Source organism: Rhinolophus sinicus, chromosome 5 (genome assembly GCF_057876585.1).
Source record: "Rhinolophus sinicus isolate RSI-liver-muscle chromosome 5, RSI-T2T, whole genome shotgun sequence".
Classification (NCBI taxonomy): domain Eukaryota; kingdom Metazoa; phylum Chordata; class Mammalia; order Chiroptera; family Rhinolophidae; genus Rhinolophus; species Rhinolophus sinicus.
In genome coordinates, this window is record NC_142505.1 from 35,526,449 (window position 1) to 35,551,728 (window position 25,280).

Genomic DNA, 25,280 nt, shown 5'->3' on the forward strand with positions numbered 1-25,280 from the left:
ACTGATGTTTTTATAGGTCAAAAAAAGGTTAGATCTGAACAATTTCATACGGTTAAATGATATATAAAATGTGTAAAAGGAAGCTTTTTACTGATGACCAATGTTTAAATACTTATGAAAAATATAAACTATTTTATCTGACATGATAGATACTGGAGTATGTAATTTTAAATAGAGTTCTATTTTCTTAAGTATTCATTTCATAGTCAAGAAATTACATTTAACCAAATGTTCCATCAATAATTATAAAAATTCACACTTTAAACCATGATGACTTTTTGCATTCTTTTCTGCTTATTAAAGCCTACTACCTAGAAACAGTACTCAATAGCCCAATAGTATTAAGATGAAATAAACTTTAAATTTATAAAAATACCACTTAGTGACAAAACTTGTAAAATATAGCAAGGAAATAACTTGAAAATTTTAATTTGCTTAGAAGATTCTCAACCATCCTTGGGAATCACCTGAGGTCTAGCTGAACAGAAGTCTTATAACAAAGGACATACATAGGAAACCACATGGAGAATGGTAGGAGGGGTGGAGATATGAAACAAACTGGTCCTATACCCATGTGTGACATTTAAAAGCGGAGGGGATATCATGGCTGTGGAGGTCCCCCCTGAAGAGTGAGGGGTCCTAGCCCCACACCAGGCTCCTCAGCCCAGGGTTCCAATGCCAGAAGAGAAGTCCCCATAACTTCTGGCTATGAAAACTAGTGGAGTTTGTGGCTGAGTGAGATGGTGGAGTTCTAGGCAGACTCACTCACTATGAGACCCAGCGCTGAGGCAGCAGCTTGAAAGGCCTCAGGGACATACAGGGAGGAAATGAATTGTCTGGCTTCAGGGCAAGAGCAGGAGGGGCAGCTTTCTCTCAGACAGTAGTGCAGGAGAAGCCATTTTCCCTTGTTGAGACCACCCCGCACCCAGCATGCAAATACAGGCAGGTACCATCTTAGACTTCTTCAACCTAGATAACATAACACTATTAGCCCCACATTGGTGATTCCCTGAGACATGGCCACACCCAACTTACAGGACAACCCAACCCACTTCAAGACCCATCTTGGATCATGCTGTAGACTTTCCTAAAATCTCTCAAAGGTAACAAACCAGTGAAATTCTGTTGTCATGCCCAAGGCACATATAGCCTGCATAGTTGTGTCTTTGAAGAATTGAAGACATGCCTGTTCTGTAATGTCCAAGAATATGGCCACTATGCCAAGGTGATGTCCTTCATGAATGGTGAGCATATGGGTAGGGCACTGTCAGCCCTTTGAAAGTGGGAGCTACAGGACAGAAAGGCTTAAAAAAATCTGTGTCTCCATTTTTTTTGCACCAACTGTTAACATACTCTTTGAGGAACTGCTATGGTCTGAATGTTTGTATCCCCCTAAAATTCCTATTTTGAAATCCTAACCCTCAAAGTGATGGTATGAGGAGTTGGGGCCTTTGGAAGGTGCTTAAGTCATGAGGGTGGAGCCTTCATGAATGGCATTAGTGACCTTCAAAGGGATCCAGAGAGATTCCTTGCTCCTTCCACCAGGTGAGGACACCGTGTAAAGACACCAGCTTTGAACCAGAAAAAAAGCCCATTCCCAACTATGCTGGCTCCACGATCTTAGACTTCCCAGCCTCCAAAACTAGGAAATAAATGTTTGCTGTTCATGGCAGGGGGGGGGGGAGAGGGAGAAGAGGGTAAGGAAATTGGGATAGGATATAGAGTGTGGTAATTTAGATATAAACATCACAATGGGCCTATCAGATGAGAGGCTGAATAACTGAATAAAACAATACTTTCATGTGTCATAAAAATAAACCAATCTGCAGTGGAAAAAGTAAAGAGAAGTTGAATTATTTTTGGTAGGAAAAGGTGAAAGTATATGACAAATGGAAAAGACTCAAGTATTATCTTGAAGGTATATCTGCATAGCTATCAGACTGGTTTAAGAGAAAGTTTTGTTTATTTGGGTGGCTTTCAGAGTGGGAACAAATGAAAAATATGAGGGTTCTTCATAACTGAAATTTACAAATTTGGAGAACTGCCTTCACTGTATATAAATATAAGATACTAAGGAATTAGCTTAATTTTTCTAATATTAAAATGTAGAATTTTTGATGGCATATTAAAATTGCCATTTCAGATATATTTTACTATTTTTTGACTGCTCAATTAAACCTGTATATAGCTTGTAAATTAGATCACAAAACAGGCAATGCGTGTATGTGCATGCATGCATTTTTTAAAACTTATTCATGGAATTATTGGGACTACTCTATAGCTTACTTGGTTAAGACTTTAAAAGATCACAATATTAAATGGAGAAGAATGTTCAAAGAGATTGTTAAGAATCTAAAGTTCTCAAACTCAGCATCTCCAGGGTAGGCACATAAAACAAGTTTATGAAGTGAAGCTTTCATTTCCATAGGAATTGGATTCATTTTTACAAAGAAATAAAAAAATAATGCAGGTATACATGTGGATTTTTATGTAAAATGCTCCACTTTAAAAATTTTTAGCAAGTATACAAACAGAAAAATACAATACAGATAAAATCAATATACCCAAAGGCTCTTTCTGACATAAGTGCTGCCAGTTTATAGCCTCAATTCTGTACAGAATCAACCTTTTAGGTCTATTTTTATTTTGAAACTATAGTAGCAACAAAGTCTTTCTAAAACACAAAGCCTTTTGAAAAGTTAAGTAGAGAACAGAGATTAAGTATTATAGAATGTAATAGTCCTGGAAAACGAAGGGAAGACTATAGTACACCCTTCATATTTATGAAAAACAATACCTCAAGATAAATATGAAAATAACAGTGTTCTATTCTATTAGCCACAGATTTCAGTCACTGGCAAGTTAAATATTTTAAAAGTCATGTCTGAAAACCCTGACTTTCTTCCTCACTTTGATTACGAGCATGCACTAGTAGCCAGCTTGCTTCTTAAAGAAAAAAAATGTTCACACAGATACAACTTTTCTGACTTTGTGATGTACCACTGGGCAGAGAATAGTTTGTTGTCCCACGGCTGAGATACAAATGCTAGATGGAGGGGCAGGCCTGTTAGTTATCAAAGTTAATCATCCATGTACAACAGATGCCTTACATAATTACAACTGTGATTTACAACTGTGCTTAGCAGATCACAAATAACTACATATATTGACTGGACTTTTGTGTTCACCTGAAAATAATCAGTCACTAAGTTAAATCTATGAAAAAAAGAACAAAAATAAACACATGCAAGAATATCTTAATATTTTAGTGTGAATTAGTCCCATATTTTAAGAGTGAATTAGTATACTAATAAATTATAGGGCATATACAGTAGACCATGATCAAAAATGTATTTTAAAAAATACCTAGGAATAAACTTATAGGAGGATGTGAAGGATCTATACACTGAAAACCAGAAGACATTTTATAGAAAGAAACAGAAGAAGACACAAAAAGATGAAAAGGTATTTCATGTTCACGGATTGGAAGAATCAATAGAGTTAAAATGGTCATAATACCCAAAGTAATACACAGATTTAATGCAATTCTTACCAAAATCCTAAAGGCATTTAATTTTTAAAGAAATAGCACAAAAAAATCATCAGATTTGTATGGAATCATAAAGATGCTCAATAGCCAAAGTAATTCCAAGAAAAAGAACAAGACCAAAGGTATCACACTCCCTGACTTCAATTTATACTATAAAGCGACAATAATCAAAACAGCATGGTACTGGCAGAAAAACAGCCACACAGCACAATGGAATTGAGAACACAGAAAGAAACCCACATATATATGGGCAAATAAACTTAGACAAAGGAGCCAAAGACATACAATGGAGAAAAGAAAGCCTTTTTAATAAATGGTGCTGGGAAAATTGGAAAGCCATATGCAAAAAAATGAAACTAGACTGCTGTCACCACATACCAAAATTAACTCAAAATGTATTAAAGACTTAAAATATAAGGCTTGAAACAATGAAGTGCATAGAAGAAAACATAGGTACTAAACATATGGATCTTGGTCTTAAGATTTTATGAATTTGACCTCAAAGGTAAGGGAAGTAAAAGCAAAAATAAATGAATGGGACTATATCCAACTAAAAAGTTTCTGTACAGCAAAAGAAACCATCAACAAAATAAAGAGGCAACCAACTGAATGGGAAAAGATAATTACAACACCTCTGCTCAGGCACTAATATACAAAATATAGAGTTCATACAACTAAACAACAAAAAAACAAACAATCCAATTAAAAAACACAGAGAACCTGAACAGACACTTCTCCCAAGAAGACATACAAACAGCCAACAGATACATGAAAAGATCTTCAACTTCACTAGCATTTAGGGAAATGCAAATCAAAACCACAGAGATAACACCTCACATCTGTTAGAATGGCTACTATCAACAAGACAAGCTATAAAAAGTGTTGGAGAGGTTGTGGAGAAAAAGGAACCTTCTTACACTGCTGACGGAAATGTAAATTGGTACAACCATTTCGGAGGTTCCTCAAAAAATTAAGAATATAATTACCATATGACCCAGCAATCCCTCTTCTGGGTAACCACCCAAAAAATCTGAACACATTTATCTGTAAAGATATATGCACCCCTATGTTCACTGCAGCATTATTCATGGTGGCCAAGACATGGTAACAACCAAAGTGTCCTTCAATAGATGATTGGATAAAAATGATGTGGTACATATGTACAATGGAATAGAAATACTTCCATTTGCGACAACGTAGATGGATCCTGAGATTATCAACACACTAAGCGAAATAAGTCAGACAGAAAAAGTCCAGAACCATATGATTTCATTCACATATGGGATATAAAACTGAAAGCAACAAACGAACAAGACAGAAACTCACAGAGACAGACGACAGTTTAGTGGTTACCAGAAGGTAAGGTGGGAGGAGTGGAGAAATAAAATGTTAAAGAGGGTCCAATATATGGTGATGGAAGGAGAACTGACTGTGGGTGGTGAACACACAATACAATATACAGATGATGTATTATAGAATTGTCTATTTGAAACCTACATAATTTTATTAACCAATGTCACCCCAATAAATTTAATAAAAAATATATTTCATGATAATTTTTAATTATACTCATAAGTTCTTATTAACTCTATACTTTGTCAATAATAGAACAGGTTTTAGGTTTTAATTAAACTGCACCTGCATATAATTTTCAGCATTAATATGGATAACTGATTAAAATAATCTTCATCCCAATAGAAAGAATGAAAAAAACACAAAAAAATGTTGGGAGGCATTTGAAGGTGATTTTAGATTACAAATGTTGAGAAGGTAAAATAAGACCTCAGAACTTTAAAAGGGGAAAAACACTGGTGAAATGAAATATAAATTACCTGGGGGAGCTTTTATAAACTTCATTCACTTTTCCCCAATCTCCATTCACACTCCTACGTGAGAACCATCCTTTTAGACCAGGGAAAAGAAATATGTCACAAAGAACATATTTCCAGGGATGTGAGTCATGATGTACACACAGACTGTGAGGATATTACAGTCCACAGAATTTGAAATGGCCACTTCGAACACTGTTTTCAGTCACTATTACTCACTTCTACTACATAACTCTAAAAGAACGAAACAATGAAAACTGAGAGTATCATGTTAACTGAAATAAGTAAGACGGAAAAGGCCAAAAACCATATGATTTCACTCATACGTAGGATATAATACAGAAAGCAACAAATGAACAAACAAAACCAATGATCCAACTCAGAGACAAAGACAATAGTATGGTAGTTACCGGAGTGGAAGAGGATTGAGAGGAGGATAAAGAAGGTAAAGGGGATCAAATATGTTGTGATGGAAGGAGACTAGACTTTAGGTGGTGAGCACACAATGCAATATACAGATGATGTATCACAGAACACCTGTACACCTGCAACTTATAATATTATTAACCAATGTTACCCAAATAAATTTAACTAAAAATAAATTTAAAAGTAAAGAGAATAAGACAGTAACAAAAAATAAACAAAAACACAAAAACACGAAAATGGAACCTAGATTCTAAGATAATTAACTCACTTTTTATGAAGGAATTCTCCAGCTGCCACAGCAACAGGTCGATGTGCTGAGTATACCAAGTGGTAAACATTTTCACAGTCTTCATTGGAAAGAGCTTCTTCACTTCCACTGAAAAAATTCAAAAAGTAACATCTGAGCCAAAAAAAGTTTACTTTCAGTTTTACCTTTATTGAAATTTTGTTTACTTCATTATAAAAGATCAAGGCATATTAGTTTTATTGTCATCTCTTTTTAAGCTTACTGTGAAATTAATATTTCTTTTTATTTATAAAAGACACCTAATCATTACATAAAATTCAGAAAATACAGATAAAACAAGAAAATAATATAAAATGTCCACAATTCTTCCCACACATACATACTCATAGACAATGACTATTAATATCTTGGGATATATATTAGTTTGGTGCAAAAGTGACTGCAGTTTAAAAAGTTAAAAACAATTGCAAAGACTGCAATTACTTTTGCACCAACCCAGTATTAGCCAAAATTAGCTCAAGTTCTTAAATGTGCATAAGATTTTTGTTGACAGGCAATGGAGAATATATTTCATCCTGCTTCATACAGTTAAAATTATGCTATGTAACTCTTCTTTCCATAATTGTCTATTTTAATTTTTATTTTATCATTATATTTACAATACTATTTTGTTTTCTTTCTATATAAAATGGATTCAGTAGTCAAGGCCTTTCCTTTACTAACACTGAGCCATTTCTTAGTTTGCCGAATGTTTCCTTAAGCACGTTTTCCAAAAAAGGAAAGTCTATTTCCTGACCATTAACATGCTTTAAAATGTCTGGTATGATTATAGATTAGCAACGACTAGATGCATTATAAAATTCTGTATAGGTTCTTGACAAGATGTAAGGGTAACAAGCTCATTCCCCAGAATTCAATCCTAGAAATGCCTCAGAAGCTAGGAGTTGGTTGAGGGATCTGTCAAATAAACATAAAATTAGAGTGCCCTTTGCAGCAAAAGAAGGTTTCATCATAGTATAAGGGGAAAACTGTACTTCTGAATGGAAAAGAGCTGAATATTAAGGATGGGAGATAGGCTGGAAGCATTTTTTAAATTATATTTTTCCCTCGTCAATAATGCCTGTTCTAATTCTACTGTGAAGCAAAACAGTACCCAGTGTAGTGTGAGTAGGTGACACCAGGGTTTCCCTGGAACCAATAATAGGCACTGGGAAATTCACAATAGGTGTAGGCAAACTGGCTAGCTCATGAACTAACTCTCTGTATATAATTCCTCCCATATACTGAAAGAGACAATTTTTAAGACTGCCTGGGATAAGTTACAAATTACCACCAGAGGCTTTCTGTCCTGAGGCAGGTGTGTCTCTGCCCATGCCCAACTTATACCCCTACATTACAAGGAGGGGCACAAGGCTAAGGCCTAAGTTTTAACTCCTTCATCCAATTATCTATCATCAGCTCAATTACTTAACACCCTCAGGAAAACGTTAAACTCATAGGAAAAAAAATTTAATACGCCATTTCAGGAACCTAAGCTCATAAGCAAAAGGAAAATAAACAATCTACACCAAAAGATGGAAAACAGATAAACAGGAAAACAATTTAAAGAAGACATAACAGGGCCAGCCCGGTGGCTCAGGTGGTTAGAGCTCCATGCTCCTAACTCCAAAGGCTGCCGGTTCGATTCCCACATGGGCCAGTGGGCTCTCAACCACAAGGTTGCCAATTCTTCGACTCCCACAAGGGATGATGGGCAGCGCCCCCTGCAACTAAGATTGAACACAGCACCTTGAGCTGAGCTGCCTCCCCAATGGCTCAGTTGGTTGGAGTGCATCCTCTCAACCACAAGGTTGCCAGTTCAATTCCTCGAGTCCTGCAAGGGATGGTGGGAAGCGCCCCCTGCAACTAACATTGAACATGGCACCTTGAGATGAGCTGCCACTGAGTTCCCAGATGGCTCAGTTGGTGGGAGCGTGTCCTCTCAACCACAAGGTTGCCGGTTCGACACCCGCAAGGGATGGTGGGCTGTGCCCCCTGCAACTAGAAATGGCAACTGGACCTGGAGCTGAGCTGTGCCCTCCACAACTAAGACTGAAAGGAAAACAACTTTACTTAGAAAAAAAAGTCCTGGAAGTACACACTGTTCCCCAATAAAGTCCTGTTCCCCTTCCCCAATAAAATTAATTAAAAAAAAAAAAAGAAGACATAACAGTATGTTAAATGTGACTCTACTTGTTGTTTTGGGAAGTAGAGATCCCACAAGCCAAGAAAAATAAGGCTAGATTATTTCACGCGAATGCTATAAGAGACTGGAAAGCTGGTTTTGTGATCCTTAACTCATTACTTACCAAAATATTACATATAAATATAAATTAGACGATTGAGCAATATAATGGGTAGAGAGCATGGATTTCTTTAAAGAGAAAGATGTCAGGGTGTTGTGCTACTCTGACCTTTTCCTTAAACCAAACTGGAGCACAAACTTTCACTACGAAAAATTTATAAACATCGTTAACAATTGTGAGGAAGTTTAAGAAATGGTACTTTGTGCAGGGCTTAAAAAAATTTAACTGTGAAAATCTAGTAGTAGATTAAGAACAGAGGGTTACAAGAAGAATGAGGCAAAGTTTATCTATAAATAATCCGTGTTTCCTGTAAGTCAAATACGTAACACTTAAAGAGAGCCAGCCTGAATAATTTTAAAAGGCTTTGCCCAAGAAGATTACCTATTGAGCAAGCAACTCCAATAGAGGAAACCTGAAAGCCAGGAGCTGAGTTACGAAGTAAATAGCCAGAAGAGGCACTGACTACACTGGGGAACTGTAGTCATAAATACCTAGAGCTGGCAGGGCTCTCTGAGGAATCCTAAAAAGGACCAATGTACCTAATAAATTAGGATATCTGACACAGCTGGAGGGCCATAGCTTAAGTAAAACATGTTTTGCCCTTATCTCCTCCAATGAAAATGAAGGAAAGTATCTTAAAAACAGACTTCTGAAACCAGCCAAATCATTTTCTAAATTCAGGATGAAAGGTAGGCTTTTTATAGCTAAACAAGGTATCAGATGGTTTGAAATCACTCTCAAAGGAATTAAACTAGCAGGCAAAGATAATCTTGGAGGAGTATATGAGATAATTACTCTTCACTGGAAATAAGGGAAGAAGAAATACCAACGGAAAGTTTACTCCTGTCTAAATGATCTAGTATTGAAACCAAATAAGCAAGGAAGCAAAACAAACAGATAAACAAAGTATATCCTTAACAATATAGACCTGAAACCTATTCCAACGAAATGGGGGGTGGGTACTTTTTTGTTTAAGGGAAAGTTATGCATACATAAACTTCTAAAATTCAGAAGAAAAATGCAACTAGGAGTCTTAATATTTTCAAATAGATTTCAAAAGGAAAATATTCTAGAAATGACAAGGAAGAATTTAAGGATACAATGAACACTATCAAAAGGTGCAAATCATGAACAGATAGGTACTAATCTATATAGTCTAAGTATACCAAATAATAACATAAGAAAAGTCAACAACAGTAGTTGGAGACTTTAACACGTCTATTTTAAAAAGTAGACAAAAATAAGCATAGGTATAAATAATTTGAATGACACAGTAAATAAATTCAAAGTAATAAATATAAACACATAACAACATACACAACAAAAATATTTGTTTTTTTAAACAAATTAGAAAATTAAGAAAATTGACCAAACACACTTAGAAAATATTCATATAAAATTAAAAAGGACAGGTTAAAAAAATCTGATATATCTGGGGAGAACAAAAACATGATACTGAATATGATTAAACAAGGAATCATAAAAGTCATTCAAATATTTATCATTGAATGACTATGAAAATAATATATGTCCATCTTTTTAGAAGATCAGTAAAGTAGTACTTAAAGATACATTTATTACTTTAAGTATGATTATTAGAAAACAAGAAACAAATGAGCCAAAAGAAGCTACTTATTTGAAAAAGAGGATACCAATAAAATAGATGAAAAAGAATTAACAAAAGAAATAGCAGAGTTTTATGAAGAAAAATATCATGAATTATAAAATAAATTTGAGAATGGTGATAAAATTGATATATTTTGAAAAGTTGACAAAAGTCAAATTAGTGCAAGAAATAAAAGTTAATTTAAATAGATAACCACTGAAGAAGTAGAAATGGTAATCAAAGACCTTTTTTCCTCAAAAGAAACTCAAAACTGACATGGCTTTAATGAGAAAATTTTCTAAAAGTTTCCCAGAAAATTTGTTTTCTATGAAAAGGGCAAGAAACTACTGAACATATTTTACAAACAGAATAACCTTGATTTCGAAGTTGTATAAAGGACGGACAAACAAGTCATGTCATATTTACACATTAACACAGATGTGAAAATCCTAAATAAGATATAAAATATAACATTGTATTTAAGCAAAATACAATAAAAACAAATATATCATATTCAAACAGGATTTAGTCTAGAAGTGCAAGTGTGGTTTACCATTAGACAAATCTATCAATGACATTTAGGCTCATCAATGCATAAAAGGAAAAATCTCGGAAAACTCAGGAATACAAAAGAACTTTTATCATGTACCAAAAACCTATCTCAGAAATCACAGAACAAAGAACTTTAGATGCTTTCTAAGGAACAACAAAAAACAAAACAAAACAAAAATCCACTATCAATGATACTTTTATAGTGTTGAAAGTCCTGGTTGATGCAATTGGACAAGAGAATGAAACAAAAGTTTTAAGGTTAGGAAAAAAGACAAAACTGAAATTGTTTGCAGATGATATAATCGTCTACAGAGTAAACCCAACAGAATCAACAAACCATCAGAATGCATAAAGTTCTAGAAGGCTGCATATCTAAGACCAACATAAAAATTAAAGGTTTCTCTGCCACAGCAATAATCAAGTAAAAAATAGTTTAACACTAAATATAAATCATATAACAAAACCAAAAAGTATCTAAAAATTAACCTAATAAATAATGCACAATACCTCTATAAAAAAATTAAACCTATATAAAGACCTAATACTATTTGAATAAAGAAATGCATCATTTTCATGTATAATTAATATAAATTCCATTCTCATAAATTTAAATGCAGTTCTAATATTTAAAATCCAAGCTAAAGTTTTTGAGAAACTAGACAACTGTATTTTAAAAATTTGTATCAAAGAAAAAAAATACATACAAGTAACTAAGTGGATTTCAAAAAGAAAGGTAAAGAAGAAGGAAATCACCCAGTAAGAGGCGGCCATATATATAACATATAACATATACTGTATTATAAAGCCACAATAACAAAGAGTATGATACTAGGGCAGAAAGAGGTAAAAAGACATCATGTCAACAACAGATGCTGGCATAGATGGCATGTGGTACATAACAGATGTGGCATCACAAAGTAGGGAGGGGAGGATTTGTAATGACTTTGCTAAGATCTACATTGTCTCATAAATTCTTCTTAATTTTTAGTCAAAGCTCTATAGGTAAAACTATCACTATTTTAAAATTTCTATCATATTAATGATACAATTTAAATGCCTTATTTCCTTCCATTTCTATACCACTCCAAAGAAGCTATTTTAAAAACCTATCCCTTTTGAAGCTTTCTTTCTTTTTTTAGTAGAAAGTTATGTTCCTTCATTGATATTTCCTCTGGACTATATAAAAGAAGTTTTATATGGAAGAAACAGACAATAGTCGAAATAAAAACCAAAAAGAGAGAAAGAAAACATTTTGTTTCAAACCTAATCTCAAAATATAAAAGTAGAACCTAAAGTAATAAGGTTACATATTAGGGTTATATATGTGAAGTACATCAATACTGCTGGGAAAAAGAGTAAAATATCAACAGATTAAATTAAAATTTTAACAAGTATTACACTTACTGAAGTATCAGAGTAACCAATCGAATAGCTTCCACAGCAACATCATATTCTTTATCAAGTGTCATTGATACAATGCGATCCTGAAAATAAGTTATAAATCAAATCAACCATGAGCAGAAAATAAGCCAGGACAGACCTAAGGAAATGTCCTTGAAAGAGTACATGCAAGACTACTGATAAATTAAATTGAAAGCTTTACTCATGAAACCGTATTATCATATTCCTATTCACACAAAGGAGGTGCTAGGATAAATGTTCATAATCGAAAATCTTTCTCAACAACTGGCATTCCCTAACACTAAGACAAATAAACCTTAACTTGCAAAATAAATATAATTATAAAAAGCTGTACATAAAGAAAATCTTGTTTTAAGCAGGAGAGCCTTCTGTTGGAGGCAATAAATAAGAACTCATGTTGGTAACATCTTTTGTTGAGATTCGTTCATTTACTTAATATAGGCTTATTTAAAGAATACGCAGTAAAGCATATGAAATAAACACTTGCTATGGTAATGTCATTTGCTCAACTAGTTATAATCAGCATTTTTACAGTGAAAAATAAAATTAGCTAAGTATTTTTGATGCTCACCTTGAATCGGTTTGTGAATAGCTCCAATTTGGGGAATAATTCTCTATTGGTATACAGACTCTGTAGAGCTTTCAAACACTTCAGCCTGACTTCTCCTTGCTACAGAAAGACAAGTGAAAAACACAACAGAAGTGATCAATTCCATGGCATGAAGATTGAAAAAATTTTTCAAGTGTTTATGGAGACTAAAGTAATTTTTAGCATAACCATTCAATTTACTTCATATTGTAATTCAACATAAGGTAGAACTGAGCAATTGTATAATCTGTGTTTCACTTGTATTTAATTAAAAATGCACTGAAAACCCCTTAGTTACTTGAGAGTCAACCACACCTTTTTCAAACATTTATCAACTCTGACTGAACATCGAGTTATTTCCCACCTTATACTGTGGCACATTTGAGAGAATTTTTAACCTATGATTTCTATTACAGAAGGATACACTAATTTGTCCCTTATGTAACTACTGAATAATCCTGCAGAAAAACCTAATTTCATTATTTAAGGGTCATCATTTATTCCCTCAACAGGTATATTTATTGGATGCCTTTTACATTACAGAAAGAGCAGTTAGGAAACATGAACAGCAGAACGTTTAAAAAAGACAAAGTGACAGAGTGACATATGCTGGGACTGCTATTTACGAGACATCATCTAAACAAAGTTATTAACTTGGAGTAGAAGATGTTGGTAATCACAGTGCATTCAGGGTCATCTAGAAATTTAGCAAACTCTCTCAAAGAAGATTGAAGTTGCTATGTTCAAAAGGAAGCAATGTGCTATAACAGGAGGAGTCCAAGGTTTAGAATCAAACAAAACTAGATTTTAGTCCCAATTCTAGTTTTTTAGCTACATGAGAGATAGCAAGTATATGAATCACTCTGATAGCTTTCACATTTATAAAATGGTGATACCAATTTTGTTAAGGATTAAATGCTGGGGTATGCTGGTAAAAGTTTTAACAACCAGCTCTGGGTATGGGGCCCTGACTTAATGCATTTGCAGATTTCTGTTATGAAAATAATCTCTTCATGGCCAATTGCAAGCTACCAATGAGATGTTATTGAACTCATATTTGTGAAGGGATGTGCCTAATCACTTTCTTGCCAGCTGATTCAAGGTAGCTCTAGCATACCACTAAATTAGATGATGACTGTTGGTAAAGTTCTCTAGCATATAGAAGGCACCTGAGATGCTTGTAGTAGATACTGTTGTTGCCCCTCATAAATCCCCATATAAGAGGCTATGCTTTCTCCTATGTTGACAGCGAACGTCTTGTAGCTATACCTTTCTCTGGAGAATTGACCATGGTTCAAAAGAATCACCTGTCACAGAGATTCCTGGGAGACTATGGTCCACATTGCCCCACCTGTATATATATACCCTTTCCTTCCTCCAGGCTAAGGGCCATAACCAGTGGGGAATGATAACTTGCCTCAGGGCAGAACAACCTCTAAGGTGCAATTTATTCTTCAAAGCTCCTGTTGAGATCATGCTGACATAAAACTTCTGAAACTGGGGACAGAGCCCCAGAGAGCAGTTTCCAGGCTCTCGGCCTCACATAGAAAGGTGCTGGCTCAGGTAGTAAATGGCCATCAGCTGTGGCTAGTTGGCCGTCAGCTGTAACCAGTGAGCCATTGGCCACTAATATAATTGCTGTGGCTACACTAGCAGAAAAATGGGGGGCTAGCAAGAAGATGGTGGCTGAGCCTGCAAGTGGTACAGTGAGGGTTGCGAACAGTGTGGCTCCTGCTTCCTGTTTCTCCAACCCAACAGCCAGCGAGAATAGAGTACTATGACTCCCCTATCTATGGCTCTATGGGTGTTCCTTTTTGGCCTCACCATATCCTGAGTTCTTATGTGGGGAGCTGGACTAGAGACTCTGCAGGCCGTCCCGCACGACAGAAACCAAATTTCTGTTAGTGTGTTTTCTGCTTTATCCTATTTTCCTCACTTTCTCATAGGCTTCTGAGAATATAAGCCTCAGTGTACCACTAGCACAAAAATCTCTGGCTCGGGCTTGTCTTCTAGGAAATGTGACCTAAACAGTTTGTACCAAGAGTGGTCCTAGGAAGTAAACTTCAGTGATGGGATTCTAGGCTTGATCATTTGAAGGATGGATTACTGTGAGGAAGAACCCAATTACTGAATAGCAGCCATTTGCTAGTTCACATACAGGTGAAAGGGGATGTGCCTAGCATTTGCGAGAGCAAGGTGAATAAAAACTATGGAACTGGGTGGCTAAGAGTCACTGATACATTAAAGAAAGAAAATGACAGGTTAATTAATCACCAGTTTAAAGCAAATGTTAACTCTTGGCAACTTTTAAAGAAACTCTTATCTCATAAAGATAAAGAACTGCTCTTACTAAAAATCCAGGACTCAAATTTAAGGGTGGCAGATTTTAAGAGAGTTTGCATCCCAGGCACATCTCCTATGCCCAAACCAGGGCCATATAAGAAAGAGGTGCAAGTATAAAGAGTATCTGGATGGATGCAGCTGAGAATCTTGAACTCCAAGTTTCCCATGAACTTGTGAGCCTGAAAATAAGGCTCATGTCCCCTTCTTAGATGATAGTATGCTACCACCTACCTGACTACATGGAAGTCTCAAGTGAAGCAAATACCTTAAGGACATACCCCCCTTAAGGAGTAGCCCCCTCATGATCTACACCAACTTCCCCTTGCAGCCACCAGACCAAGGTCAAATCTCAGCATGGACCAAATGGAAAGTACTGGATCTGCTAAGGGAGGAGAAGGATTATATGCTTTAAGTGCTAAAGTAATGGGCCAATTTGAACCTGCAAGAACCAGGAGAATGTGTAAGGAACTGGTTCCTGAGGGTACTGACCAGGGAGTGGGAATATAAAAGTTTTTGGATATGGAGCACTCTCCCTTGACTCAGGATTTAAGGCACTATTAAGGCCCCTGGAAATAGCCCAACACATTGCTGAATGGCTCTTGGAAAAGAAAGGCAATAGTGCATATTAAATGAAACAGAGATGCCAGAATTGTGTGCCAGGCTATGAAGGAAGGAATTTAAAGACACAGGAAGTGAGCATGCCTCAAAGGATCTATTACATAAGCTCAGAAGACCCACCAGGTGAGTATATTCCTCAAGAAGGTCCAGATAATACTGTTATTGCCATGGAGGCACAGGCATTACTGAGAAGCTCCATAGTGGTTGTGTTTTGTAGGCTAGAGTGAACAGTCAGAGATACTCCAACAGAATTTAGCTTCCTGTGCCAGAGACAAGCGTCACCTATTAGATGCAAGGGGGTCACAATAATTATAATGGGAAGAAAGGCTGAAGGGCAGCCCATGGGGATCTATGGAGATGGTTCATAGGTTGTGGTATTCCTGGAGGCAAGACCGGTGGAAAGCCAATAAAAATATTATGTAATCACAAGATAACAATAATGGATGAGCAAAAGACTAAGAACACCTGTCTCAACATAAAATCACAACCCCAGACCTAAGATAGCATGTAAGTAGTTTCCTTATTTCTCTTCAACTACAGATTGAAAAACAAGGCCAAAAGATGAAATTACTCCATCTATCCAAGTTCATACACCAAATTACAGGTAAAGATATTAATCAAGTTTTATCATTACCTTGTCCAGTTATGCCTCCTAATTAACTACCTCTTCTTCCAAAATCTTGTTGTTATTTTTTTAACCGATAACATGCTCTGCCTACATTACAGGAACTTAACAATTAAATAAGGTGGTACCCATAAATGTACTTCAGAAAACTGTCAATTAACCTAGTTAGGTGAAAACTCCAGTTACCTTTTTGGTAATTGCTCTATGTGGGGCTCTACTATCCTCTAAAAGTATCTCTATTATAGTACCTAAATGCTTTGTTGTTTTCCCATTGTGCAAAATCTTATTCAAATCTGAATGCTGTTTAACAGTCCCTAACAAACAGCTACTGCTCAATAAATATTTTTTTAATAACTATATAAATATATAAAAACAGAAAAAAACGAAAGAAACAAAGAAAGGTAAAATGATTTGTTGAGGGAGGGGACTGTGCATTATTTGTCAGAGACTCTTAAACCTATCAACATTTTTGTAAAAAAATTGTTTTAAATGTTAAGAGCTACAGAAAGTATTATGGAACATAATGGCTTAATTTCATAATGAGTTGTATTTTTAAGGGACAATAATTCATGTTTCTAGGAGAAAATGCTGATTGTTAATAAAATGCATAAGTGTAATATGAATACTTTAGTGGGAATACTTTGAAAGAGTTAAACTTAACCAAATTCTGATGTTCTCTCAAGGAGTGGATGTGTTTGTATGTGGTAGAGGTAATGGGCGTAGAGAGAAGAGTCTTTTCTTTTTTTTCAGTTTTATTGAGACATAATTGATATACAAAAAAAACCTTCACGTTTATGTGATGATTTGGACATATGCACACATGCATGATACTATTACAATCAAGGCAATAAACACACCCATCATTCCCCAAAATTTCCTCGTATTTTTCTTTTATTTGCTAAGAAGAGAAGGAGTAGTCTTGAGAGGGATACTGTTGAGAAAAGAAGTCTTGTGCATTCAGTCTGTCAAAAGACTGGGCCTCAACTTGGCCTGGGCCCTAGACCACTTCCTTACCAAGAGGTACAGAGTCACGAACAAAACACACCATGGCATGGTAGAAATGAAAGGGCTAGTCAGCCCCACTGACAGCATGGTGAATGCTCTGGGGGTGGGGTGGCAGTAATGGACTGAATGAGGTGCTTACCTCCCTCTGGCCGTATGGGCATAAACAGAATATAGCTAATCTGTAATGAATGAGGGTGGAAATGTAGAGTCCTAAAAAGAGTAGAGAAACTATGAGGTAAGATCAAACAATACAGTGTATGTTTAAATAAAAAATTTATTACAGTAAAAGACACATTGCCATTAATCCCCCTCAAAATATTGCCCCTCACTTTAAACACACTTATCCCATCCTTCTTGCCACTTTTTGAAGCAGTTCTGGAAGTCCTCTTTCCTTGGGTGTCTTTAGTTGTGCTATCATGGCTGCTCGATGTCCTTAAATCATTTTAACTTTGGGGAAGAGCCAGAAGTCGCACGGTGCCAGATCCCGTGAATAAGGTGGATGAGGACAAACTGTAATGTTTTTATTTGACAGAAACTGCCGTATATCAGAAGCAAGGTGTGACACGGAGTGTTGTCATGATGGAAGATGATTTATGGCAAACTCTAAAAGACACCTTCTCTCAACCGTAGCTCACACCCGACTGACTGCACCGAACAAGCTGAAACTTGTCACACTTCTGTTACTAAGGTTCAACGCGCCACTTCCTGTACTGAAGATCCCTGCCCTTCTGTTGGATGGCACTTGGCAACAGCATTCACCATATTTTGTGATCACAACAGAAAGGCTCCGAGTCACACATCACTTCTGGTACGGCAACGTCTGTCAAATAAAAACATTGCAGTGTGTCCTCATCCAACTTAATCACTGGGTCTGGCATCATGTGACTCCTGGCTCTTCCCCAAAGTCAAAATGACCATGAAGGGTAAATGTTTTGAATCGATTCAGGACATCAAGACAGCACACCTGAAGACACTCACAAAAGAGGACTTCCAGAACTGTTTCAGAAAATGGCAACAAGAATGGGAAAGTGTGTATGAAGCGAGGGGAGGAGGAGGTACTTTGAGGAGGATTAATAGCAGTGTGTCTTTCACTATTAATAATTGTTTTTTATTTAAATATTCACCATATTGTCTGATCACACCTTGTATATTCTGGCTCTTGGCTGCCTTTGTGCTCCATGCCACCCCAACTCCTATGGTATTGTAGGGGTTGAAAATGATGTCTGAGAGAATAAAAGGTTCCATGCAGGATAATTCACCTGATACAGATTGCTTCCAGGCTTCAAATAAGACCTGTTTTCACTCAATGCAAAACTATCAATGGCATTGCTGAAAATGAAAACTGTTGAGGTGAAGTCCTTGTCTGAAAGTAAAATATGAAACTGAAGGACAGATGTGGACATGAGCGAGGGGAGTCTCATGCAGCCTGGCTGATATATCTGTATGATGAAGGGGCATTGCAGACGCAAATGTCTAGGACTAAATAGCACAGTTAGGGGTCACAGTCCCTGGGTCCCCACCAGAGGTCCCACGCCCCTGTCAGGATACAAGGGAAAGGGGGATGGAGTGGAATTCAGATTTTTTATGGGGCTCTTAGATACTGCTGTCCAAATGACAATAATCCTAGGTCACCATAAGGACAGGATTAAAATAGTGGCTTTGGACAGTTTGGGTGATAGTTACCCATGGGAGACAAGTCTGCATGTGTCTGTTGATGGAGCCCTTTGGACAAGTTCAGGTGCTGATGATCATGGTTCCCACCACTGAGTACATAACAGGCATTAACATTTTGGCTGGGTGCAATACTGAAAACCATCACTGCCTCTAAGGGGTATGCACCACAACAAGGACAAATTCAAGCATAAAGGGCCAAGTGCATTCCTGGACAACTCCAGAGTTGCCCAAATCATGGCACATTGTTCCACAAAAATATGGTTGGGAAATGGACATTATTCTGTTAATTCAAGACTTAATGCAAGCAGAGGTGCTGATATCTACCACATCAAAATTTAACAGCCCAATCTGGCCAGTAAGGAAAACCTCCACAGCTTGGAGGTTGATCGATTACCACAGGTTAAACAGGAAAGTTCCAACTTAGGCCCTAGCAGTTCCTGATATTACAGCATCACCGAGACAGTGGCAACCCAAATAGGAAACTAATATACTGTTATTGATCTGGCAAATGCCTTCTATTTGATCCTTTTGCAGGATGAGGATCAGGGCTAATTTGCATTCACACAGAATGGCTCGTAATATACTTTTACTGTAGTTCTGCACTGATACTGAAATTCTTCCATAATATGCTACCAGTGGTTAGGGCTTGATCTTCAACAAACGCAAGGCCCCACAGATATTTTAGTCATCCATTACATTATGACATCCTGATAGCAGGGCCAATCAAAAAACATGTGGCTACAGTGCTGCACTTAGTCACAGAGGAAATCATTAGCTCCAATTTGACTATAAATCCAGATAAAGTCCAGAGCCTGGCACAGCAGGTGCAATTCCAAGGAGTCATTTGGGCAAGAAGCCAAAGAGGTATTCCAGAGACAACTAAACAAAAACTGTAGGTCCTGGGGTGGCTGTTTAGCTCAGTTGGTTAGAGTGTGGTGCAAATAACACCAAGGTTGCTAGTTCAATCCCCGCATGGGCCACTGTGAGCTGCGCCCTCCTTAAAAAAAAAAAAAAGGTGCATTTCTTCAAAAAATAAACAAAACTGTAGGTCCTGGCAGCACCCACTAATAAAAGCAAGGCTCAACAGCATTATGAGTAATGAAAACAGCATGTATCCCGCCTGGGTGCTCTCTTGACCTCTTTAATCAAAGTGACCTACAAAGCAGCCAATTTTAAATGAGGCCCATCGCAGCAGCAGGCACTGGAAGCTGTTTAACAAGGCAAGGCCCGTGAAGCCTGCTAGCCTGATGAAACTGCTGGTTTCGGCAATCCCCCTGCGCCCCCACCAAACACACACTGATTGGAGTCTGTGGCAGCAGGAAACTGACTGGGTGCACTGGCTTCTTGGATTCTGGACCTTCAAACTTCTAGAAGCTGCCACCTAGTACATTCCTTTTGAATGGCATTTTCTTGCTTGCTATTGGGCACCGGTGGAGATGGGAACATGGTATGGCTGGGGTGCCATATATAATGCTGCCATATATAATGGTGCCATATATAATGCTGTACTGCCCATTCTCACTTGGGTGATTACAAAACTGACCAATAAAACTGCCGAGAATCAACAAAGCTCGATCACAAAATGGAAATGGTACATCCAAGATTGGGCCCAGCCAGAATCCCAAGGGACTAGTAGGCTCCATAAGCAACTAGCCAGCTTATCAGAAAGGCCAAATGACCCATAGGAGATGCTTTGACCCTTCCCTGAGCTACCTGGGGCCTAAGATTCAAAGCCATGCCTGCTGGCAACATGGCATAGTTTACTGACAGCTCTGTAAAACTAAAGACAGATGAGGTCTGCTGAATGCAGCCACCATTGGTCCAACGGGTGACCATTTTTTGACTAAGACCAGATGTGGACATTCCACCCAGTGGGCCAAGCTCTGAGTTGTGGTGATGGTCGTATAGGCCACCCCTACCAACATGCCTTGATACATTTTTACCAACTCATGGACTGTTGCCAAAGGCCTACCCATCCGGTCAGGAGAATGGTAACTAAAAGACTGGACAAGAAATTCTAAGGAACATCCTTCACTGCCCAAGCAAGACAAAAATAGGCACACTCTCATGGAATGTTATGAACTTTCCATGTGTCCTATCACCCACATGTCAATGAAGCCATTGAACAAAGGAACAGCTGACTTAAACAGCAACCAAGACAGCCTGCTAGTGGATTTGTACCCCCCTCTGACTAGGGCTATATAGCTAGCTACTAAGCACGGCACTCCAATGCTAGGAAAACATGTCACTGTGGCACATGTCAGGAAATACTGAGCGTGGATGGGGTGGGAGTGGACCAGGCATCTGTGTTCAGGTTGTACCTACAAAATCCCAGTCTCAATATACTAATCATTCTTTTTCTTTTTTCCTCTTGGGAGGTCCATCTCTGGGGTGGTTTCCTGCTTTGGCTGCCATTGCACCCCGGACAGTACCCCGTGACTCTAATCAGGATGTGATGCTTCCCTTGGGCAACTCCCTCCTATGGGATACTGCAAGGATAGGAGACAGAACCAAGGGTGCTAGGGTCCTTCTACTGGTGCTGGGAACATTTAACCCTTCCTATCAGGTGGATGGCATTGTCAGACATGTCAAGTTTGTGCAGGACATGGCCTCCCTTCCTGGACTGGCCAACTGAGGCCAAAAAGTCTGGGTCAAGCAACAAGGGCAGTGGGTGCCCACAGAGGTAGTAGCGTCAAGATTGGGACAGTCTGGGTTGCAATACCTAGGCAACCAGCTCCACAAGTAGTAGACCAGTTATCTCAGGCGTCAGGAAGTTCGTAGAGTTCTGAGAGGGGAGTAGAACATTCTTCTCATTCCTATGGAAGCTTCTGCTATGTCTATTAATACCCTGATAAAAATCAGTATAGCCGTAGTGAGAGGAGGCAAACTGATGCTACTCAGACCTTCCTTAAGCTATCAACGGATGAAATTACCAGGTGACTCTTTTGATACAGGTCCAGATGCAAGCATGTTCTGGAGTCCCCTGCTTAATATTACCTATAATGTGACAGAAAAAGACCCCTGTACCAAAATGGTTATTACTGATCTATAGTGACATTTCAGACCTGGAAATTCCATGTGTCTCTTCTCTCTGCAATCATGTGGTAAAAGGAGGCTGAGACTGTATATTACTAGACTAGTCAGCATTATGAGAACAAGTCCCTGACAGGTATACCTACATTCCTCTTGGTTATGTACTTCTCTGTGGACCCCAATGGGCAACAGAATTTCTGCCCCCAGGGGAAGATTTTGTTGCCTCATACTTCTAGGGCTCACTGTCCATGTGAGCAATTATACAGAGGGCTAGAAAGGACCCATCTTGCTAACATGACAGAGTGGCTCACAGTACCTTCCTAGGAAGACAAACTAACCACTGGTTTCATTCTGTTGTCCAAACTCTAACACTGCACATAGTATACAGGCACTAGAAAAAAACAACAACACACCGATGTACAACCTGCCCTTAACCATGGCAGAATAGCTCATGGTACTGCCCAAGCCACCAAGATCAAGAAGATTCACTAAACTCACCAGTCAAGGTGGTGATGGATAATCAAATAGCCCTCAATTATCTGATGGCACAACAGGGTGGCGTTTGTATTACTGTCAGCATTTCATGCCAACGTACTTCAATAATTTGGGGAACTTAAGAACTGAGTTAATGAATACCCACGCTCAGGTGGGACGGCTATCAGCTGCATTCCCAGTACCCCCAAGATTCACTTTTTGACTTCTTATTTGGCTTAATCCAGGCACTTGGGATTCTTGGTTGAAGACCATCCTCCAGGGAAGCCTGATTGTCCTCTTGGGTCTGGCTCTCCTAATTACCGTGGTAAAGTCCTGCCTCCAAATAACAGGGAGGCTCTATGAGCAATTCACATCCATATAGGTTATTCAGGGACCCCAGTGGACCCACCTCCACCTCCAACTTTGAGGTGGGAGATGGTCCTACAGGATTTGCCATGCTTATCTGCCATTTCAGTAGCCCAGCAGGGGTGGGGAGTGGGCTGTTGGGAAAGGCAGTCTCCTGCATTCCATCTTTTGACCCCTTCCACTTGGCTGCAAAAAAATGGGCTTGTGCCTGCAACACTCTCTTATTAAGAGATAAGAGTCCTAAGAGCCTGTGCTGAGTTTATGGTCTTGTGTGGAAATACCGTTCCTGTTTCAAACTCAAATATGTGTTCTTTTGTTCTGCTTAAGTGTGTGCATCACATGGCACCCGGCCAACCCCACTATTAAATCTGTTCCCTGAAGGAAGAGGATAGGATTCTTAGTTATGTGGCACAAGAGGGCTGCATGCAGGGCAACTGCCCTGTGTTGACTGCTGGGAGAGACCTGCTGGTCATGAGGGAATGACACCTACTACTGAAGCTGATCTTGCTTTGCTCCTTCTCTATGTGAGTAAAGCACTGTTTCATCCAGTGCTTCACAGCGTTGTGTTTTCCTTGGCAACCCCAATATCAAGATGCAGTGGGCAGAAGTATTAGAACTTGTACTTCTGGTGATAGGTAACAGATCTCATTTGCTTGACATATACAGAGCTAGAAAGGTTTTTGGTGAACTTAAGAGAAATAGAATATGAAATGAGTCAACAAAAAGAAGAAATAGAGTGGATTAATTGAAAATAAACCTCACCCAAGCACTAAAGAGATTTTGATATGAGAAATCAAGCATAGGCAAGACAGTAGAAGAACTGTACCACAAAAGCAAAAACAATATAGAATACTGATAAACAAAAAAGGATAGAGAAAGGCAATCTAGTGTCATGAGCATAAATACAAGAAGAGATTAAGATATTTAGCCCAGAACACAGAGATTACTTTAGCTGTATTTAAATTAGATCTCTTCTGTGTTACCTTTAATGACAGAGCTAAAACAAATGGGTAGAAAACATAGAAATAAGTTTTGGTCAATACAAAGTGAATTTCTAATAACTCCTTTACTTATTAGAAATTATTTGTCTTTCTATTGACCAAAACTTGTATTATAAAACTTATGTAAACTGACAATATTAAAATAAAAAATTTGTCTTATTTAGGAGGATAAATTGGGTTATAAATGTCTAAAATTCTAAAATCAAGACAGAAGGAATATCAAGCCATTACAAGGTACACCTTAAACTAATACAATGGTTATATGTCAATTTTATCTCAATAAAACTGGAAAAAATGCAGTTGATAATTAAAATATAATCTTAAAAAGAAGACAGGCGTTTTATCAGCTCATTTGAAAAGGCACAGACAGGATGAGTCTGAAGGCAGAAGTCATATCTCAGAATGAGCAGTTTCAACTAGACTAAAAGGAGAGAAAGCAAACGACTAGTCCTCAGAGAAAAAAAAGTACAAGGAATTAGAGTAAAAATGACAAAAGAAAGTTTAGAAGAGATGATTTAATACTTACAGTTAAGTTCTAAATAAAGTAACTGAAGATCACATGAAAAGTGTGTAAAATCATTCTAGTGAAAACAGTTCTCCTTACATGATTTTATCAACAACACATAAGAGAAATATACCTCTTCCTTTATCTGGACAGAGGATTTCTCAAACACAATTTAGTGATTTATTTTAAAATCATAGTTGATTGTTTTTTGGTAAGCCACATCAAATCCACGTTATTCCCAGAATTTGTAGTTATACATAAATTCTGTTAAAACTGGTCATTGTTACTGTTATTTAAATTCAGTGGGGTAGTCTATAAGGGAGGTGGGGGTAAGAAGAAAACTGGTATGGTAGTGGTAGGGATAAAAATGCAAGACCGTAAATTTATTCCTACTAAAGCTCATCTTGTTGGATTTAACAGTGTACGTGTCAGGACACACTGTGTAATTCTACATTCTCTCACACTAGTAAAATTTAATTAAATAAACCTGAGATGGGATCAGACATTAAGGATCCCAATTCTACAAAAGGAATAGACAAAGAAAACACAGAATCAAGCTCGGGTTTTATTAGTGTAGAAAAAAGGATTTGAAATGCTAGGGATGATAAATATTCAGGAAAAAATTCACTAGGTACTAACTGAATTTTCCTTCAAATGCGGTAGGGGAGAACAAACTCCTGTTAATCATCAATTAAAAATTAGCAACTGTGAAGCTGAGCAACCGACTTGTGATGATCTCCCTATACTTCAAACTCTCTTACAGCAAAAAATGACCGTAAGATTCCCTTGAGACCTTTTATTATGATTTATGTAATTTTGTGGGTTTAAAAAAGCTGAAAATACTTAGCATACTGCTATTTAAAAAACAAATGTTCTATAAGGTAATAATGGTAAGACAGAGAAAAGTCTTCAAATATTACCAAATTTGCCTTTAAAAAAATCTAAGAATACAATTGCATTAAAAATAAAATGTATTATTCTAATAGCTGCAATGATTTTAACAATTCAAAGGATGGAATTTAAAGTAAATTGAAATATTTCTATATTTGTGAATATCTGTGCAATTCAAG

The 25,280-nt window shown here is 37.4% G+C and overlaps 1 protein-coding gene across 3 annotated transcripts in view; it reads right to left on the minus strand.

Annotated features, from left to right (window-relative positions):
* The window catches only part of STAG1 (STAG1 cohesin complex component), a 354,275-nt gene that overhangs the window by 95,223 nt on the left and 233,772 nt on the right, over positions 1 to 25,280 (minus strand). For all 3 annotated transcript variants that reach the window (XM_019747971.3, XM_019747962.3, XM_074312886.2), the window contains 3 exons: positions 12,549 to 12,647; positions 11,960 to 12,039; positions 6,074 to 6,181 (listed from right to left, as the gene is read on the minus strand). In XM_019747971.3, coding sequence (XP_019603530.1) covers positions 6,074 to 6,181; positions 11,960 to 12,039; positions 12,549 to 12,647 — 287 coding nt within the window. The remainder of the gene's footprint in view (positions 1 to 6,073; positions 6,182 to 11,959; positions 12,040 to 12,548; positions 12,648 to 25,280) is intronic.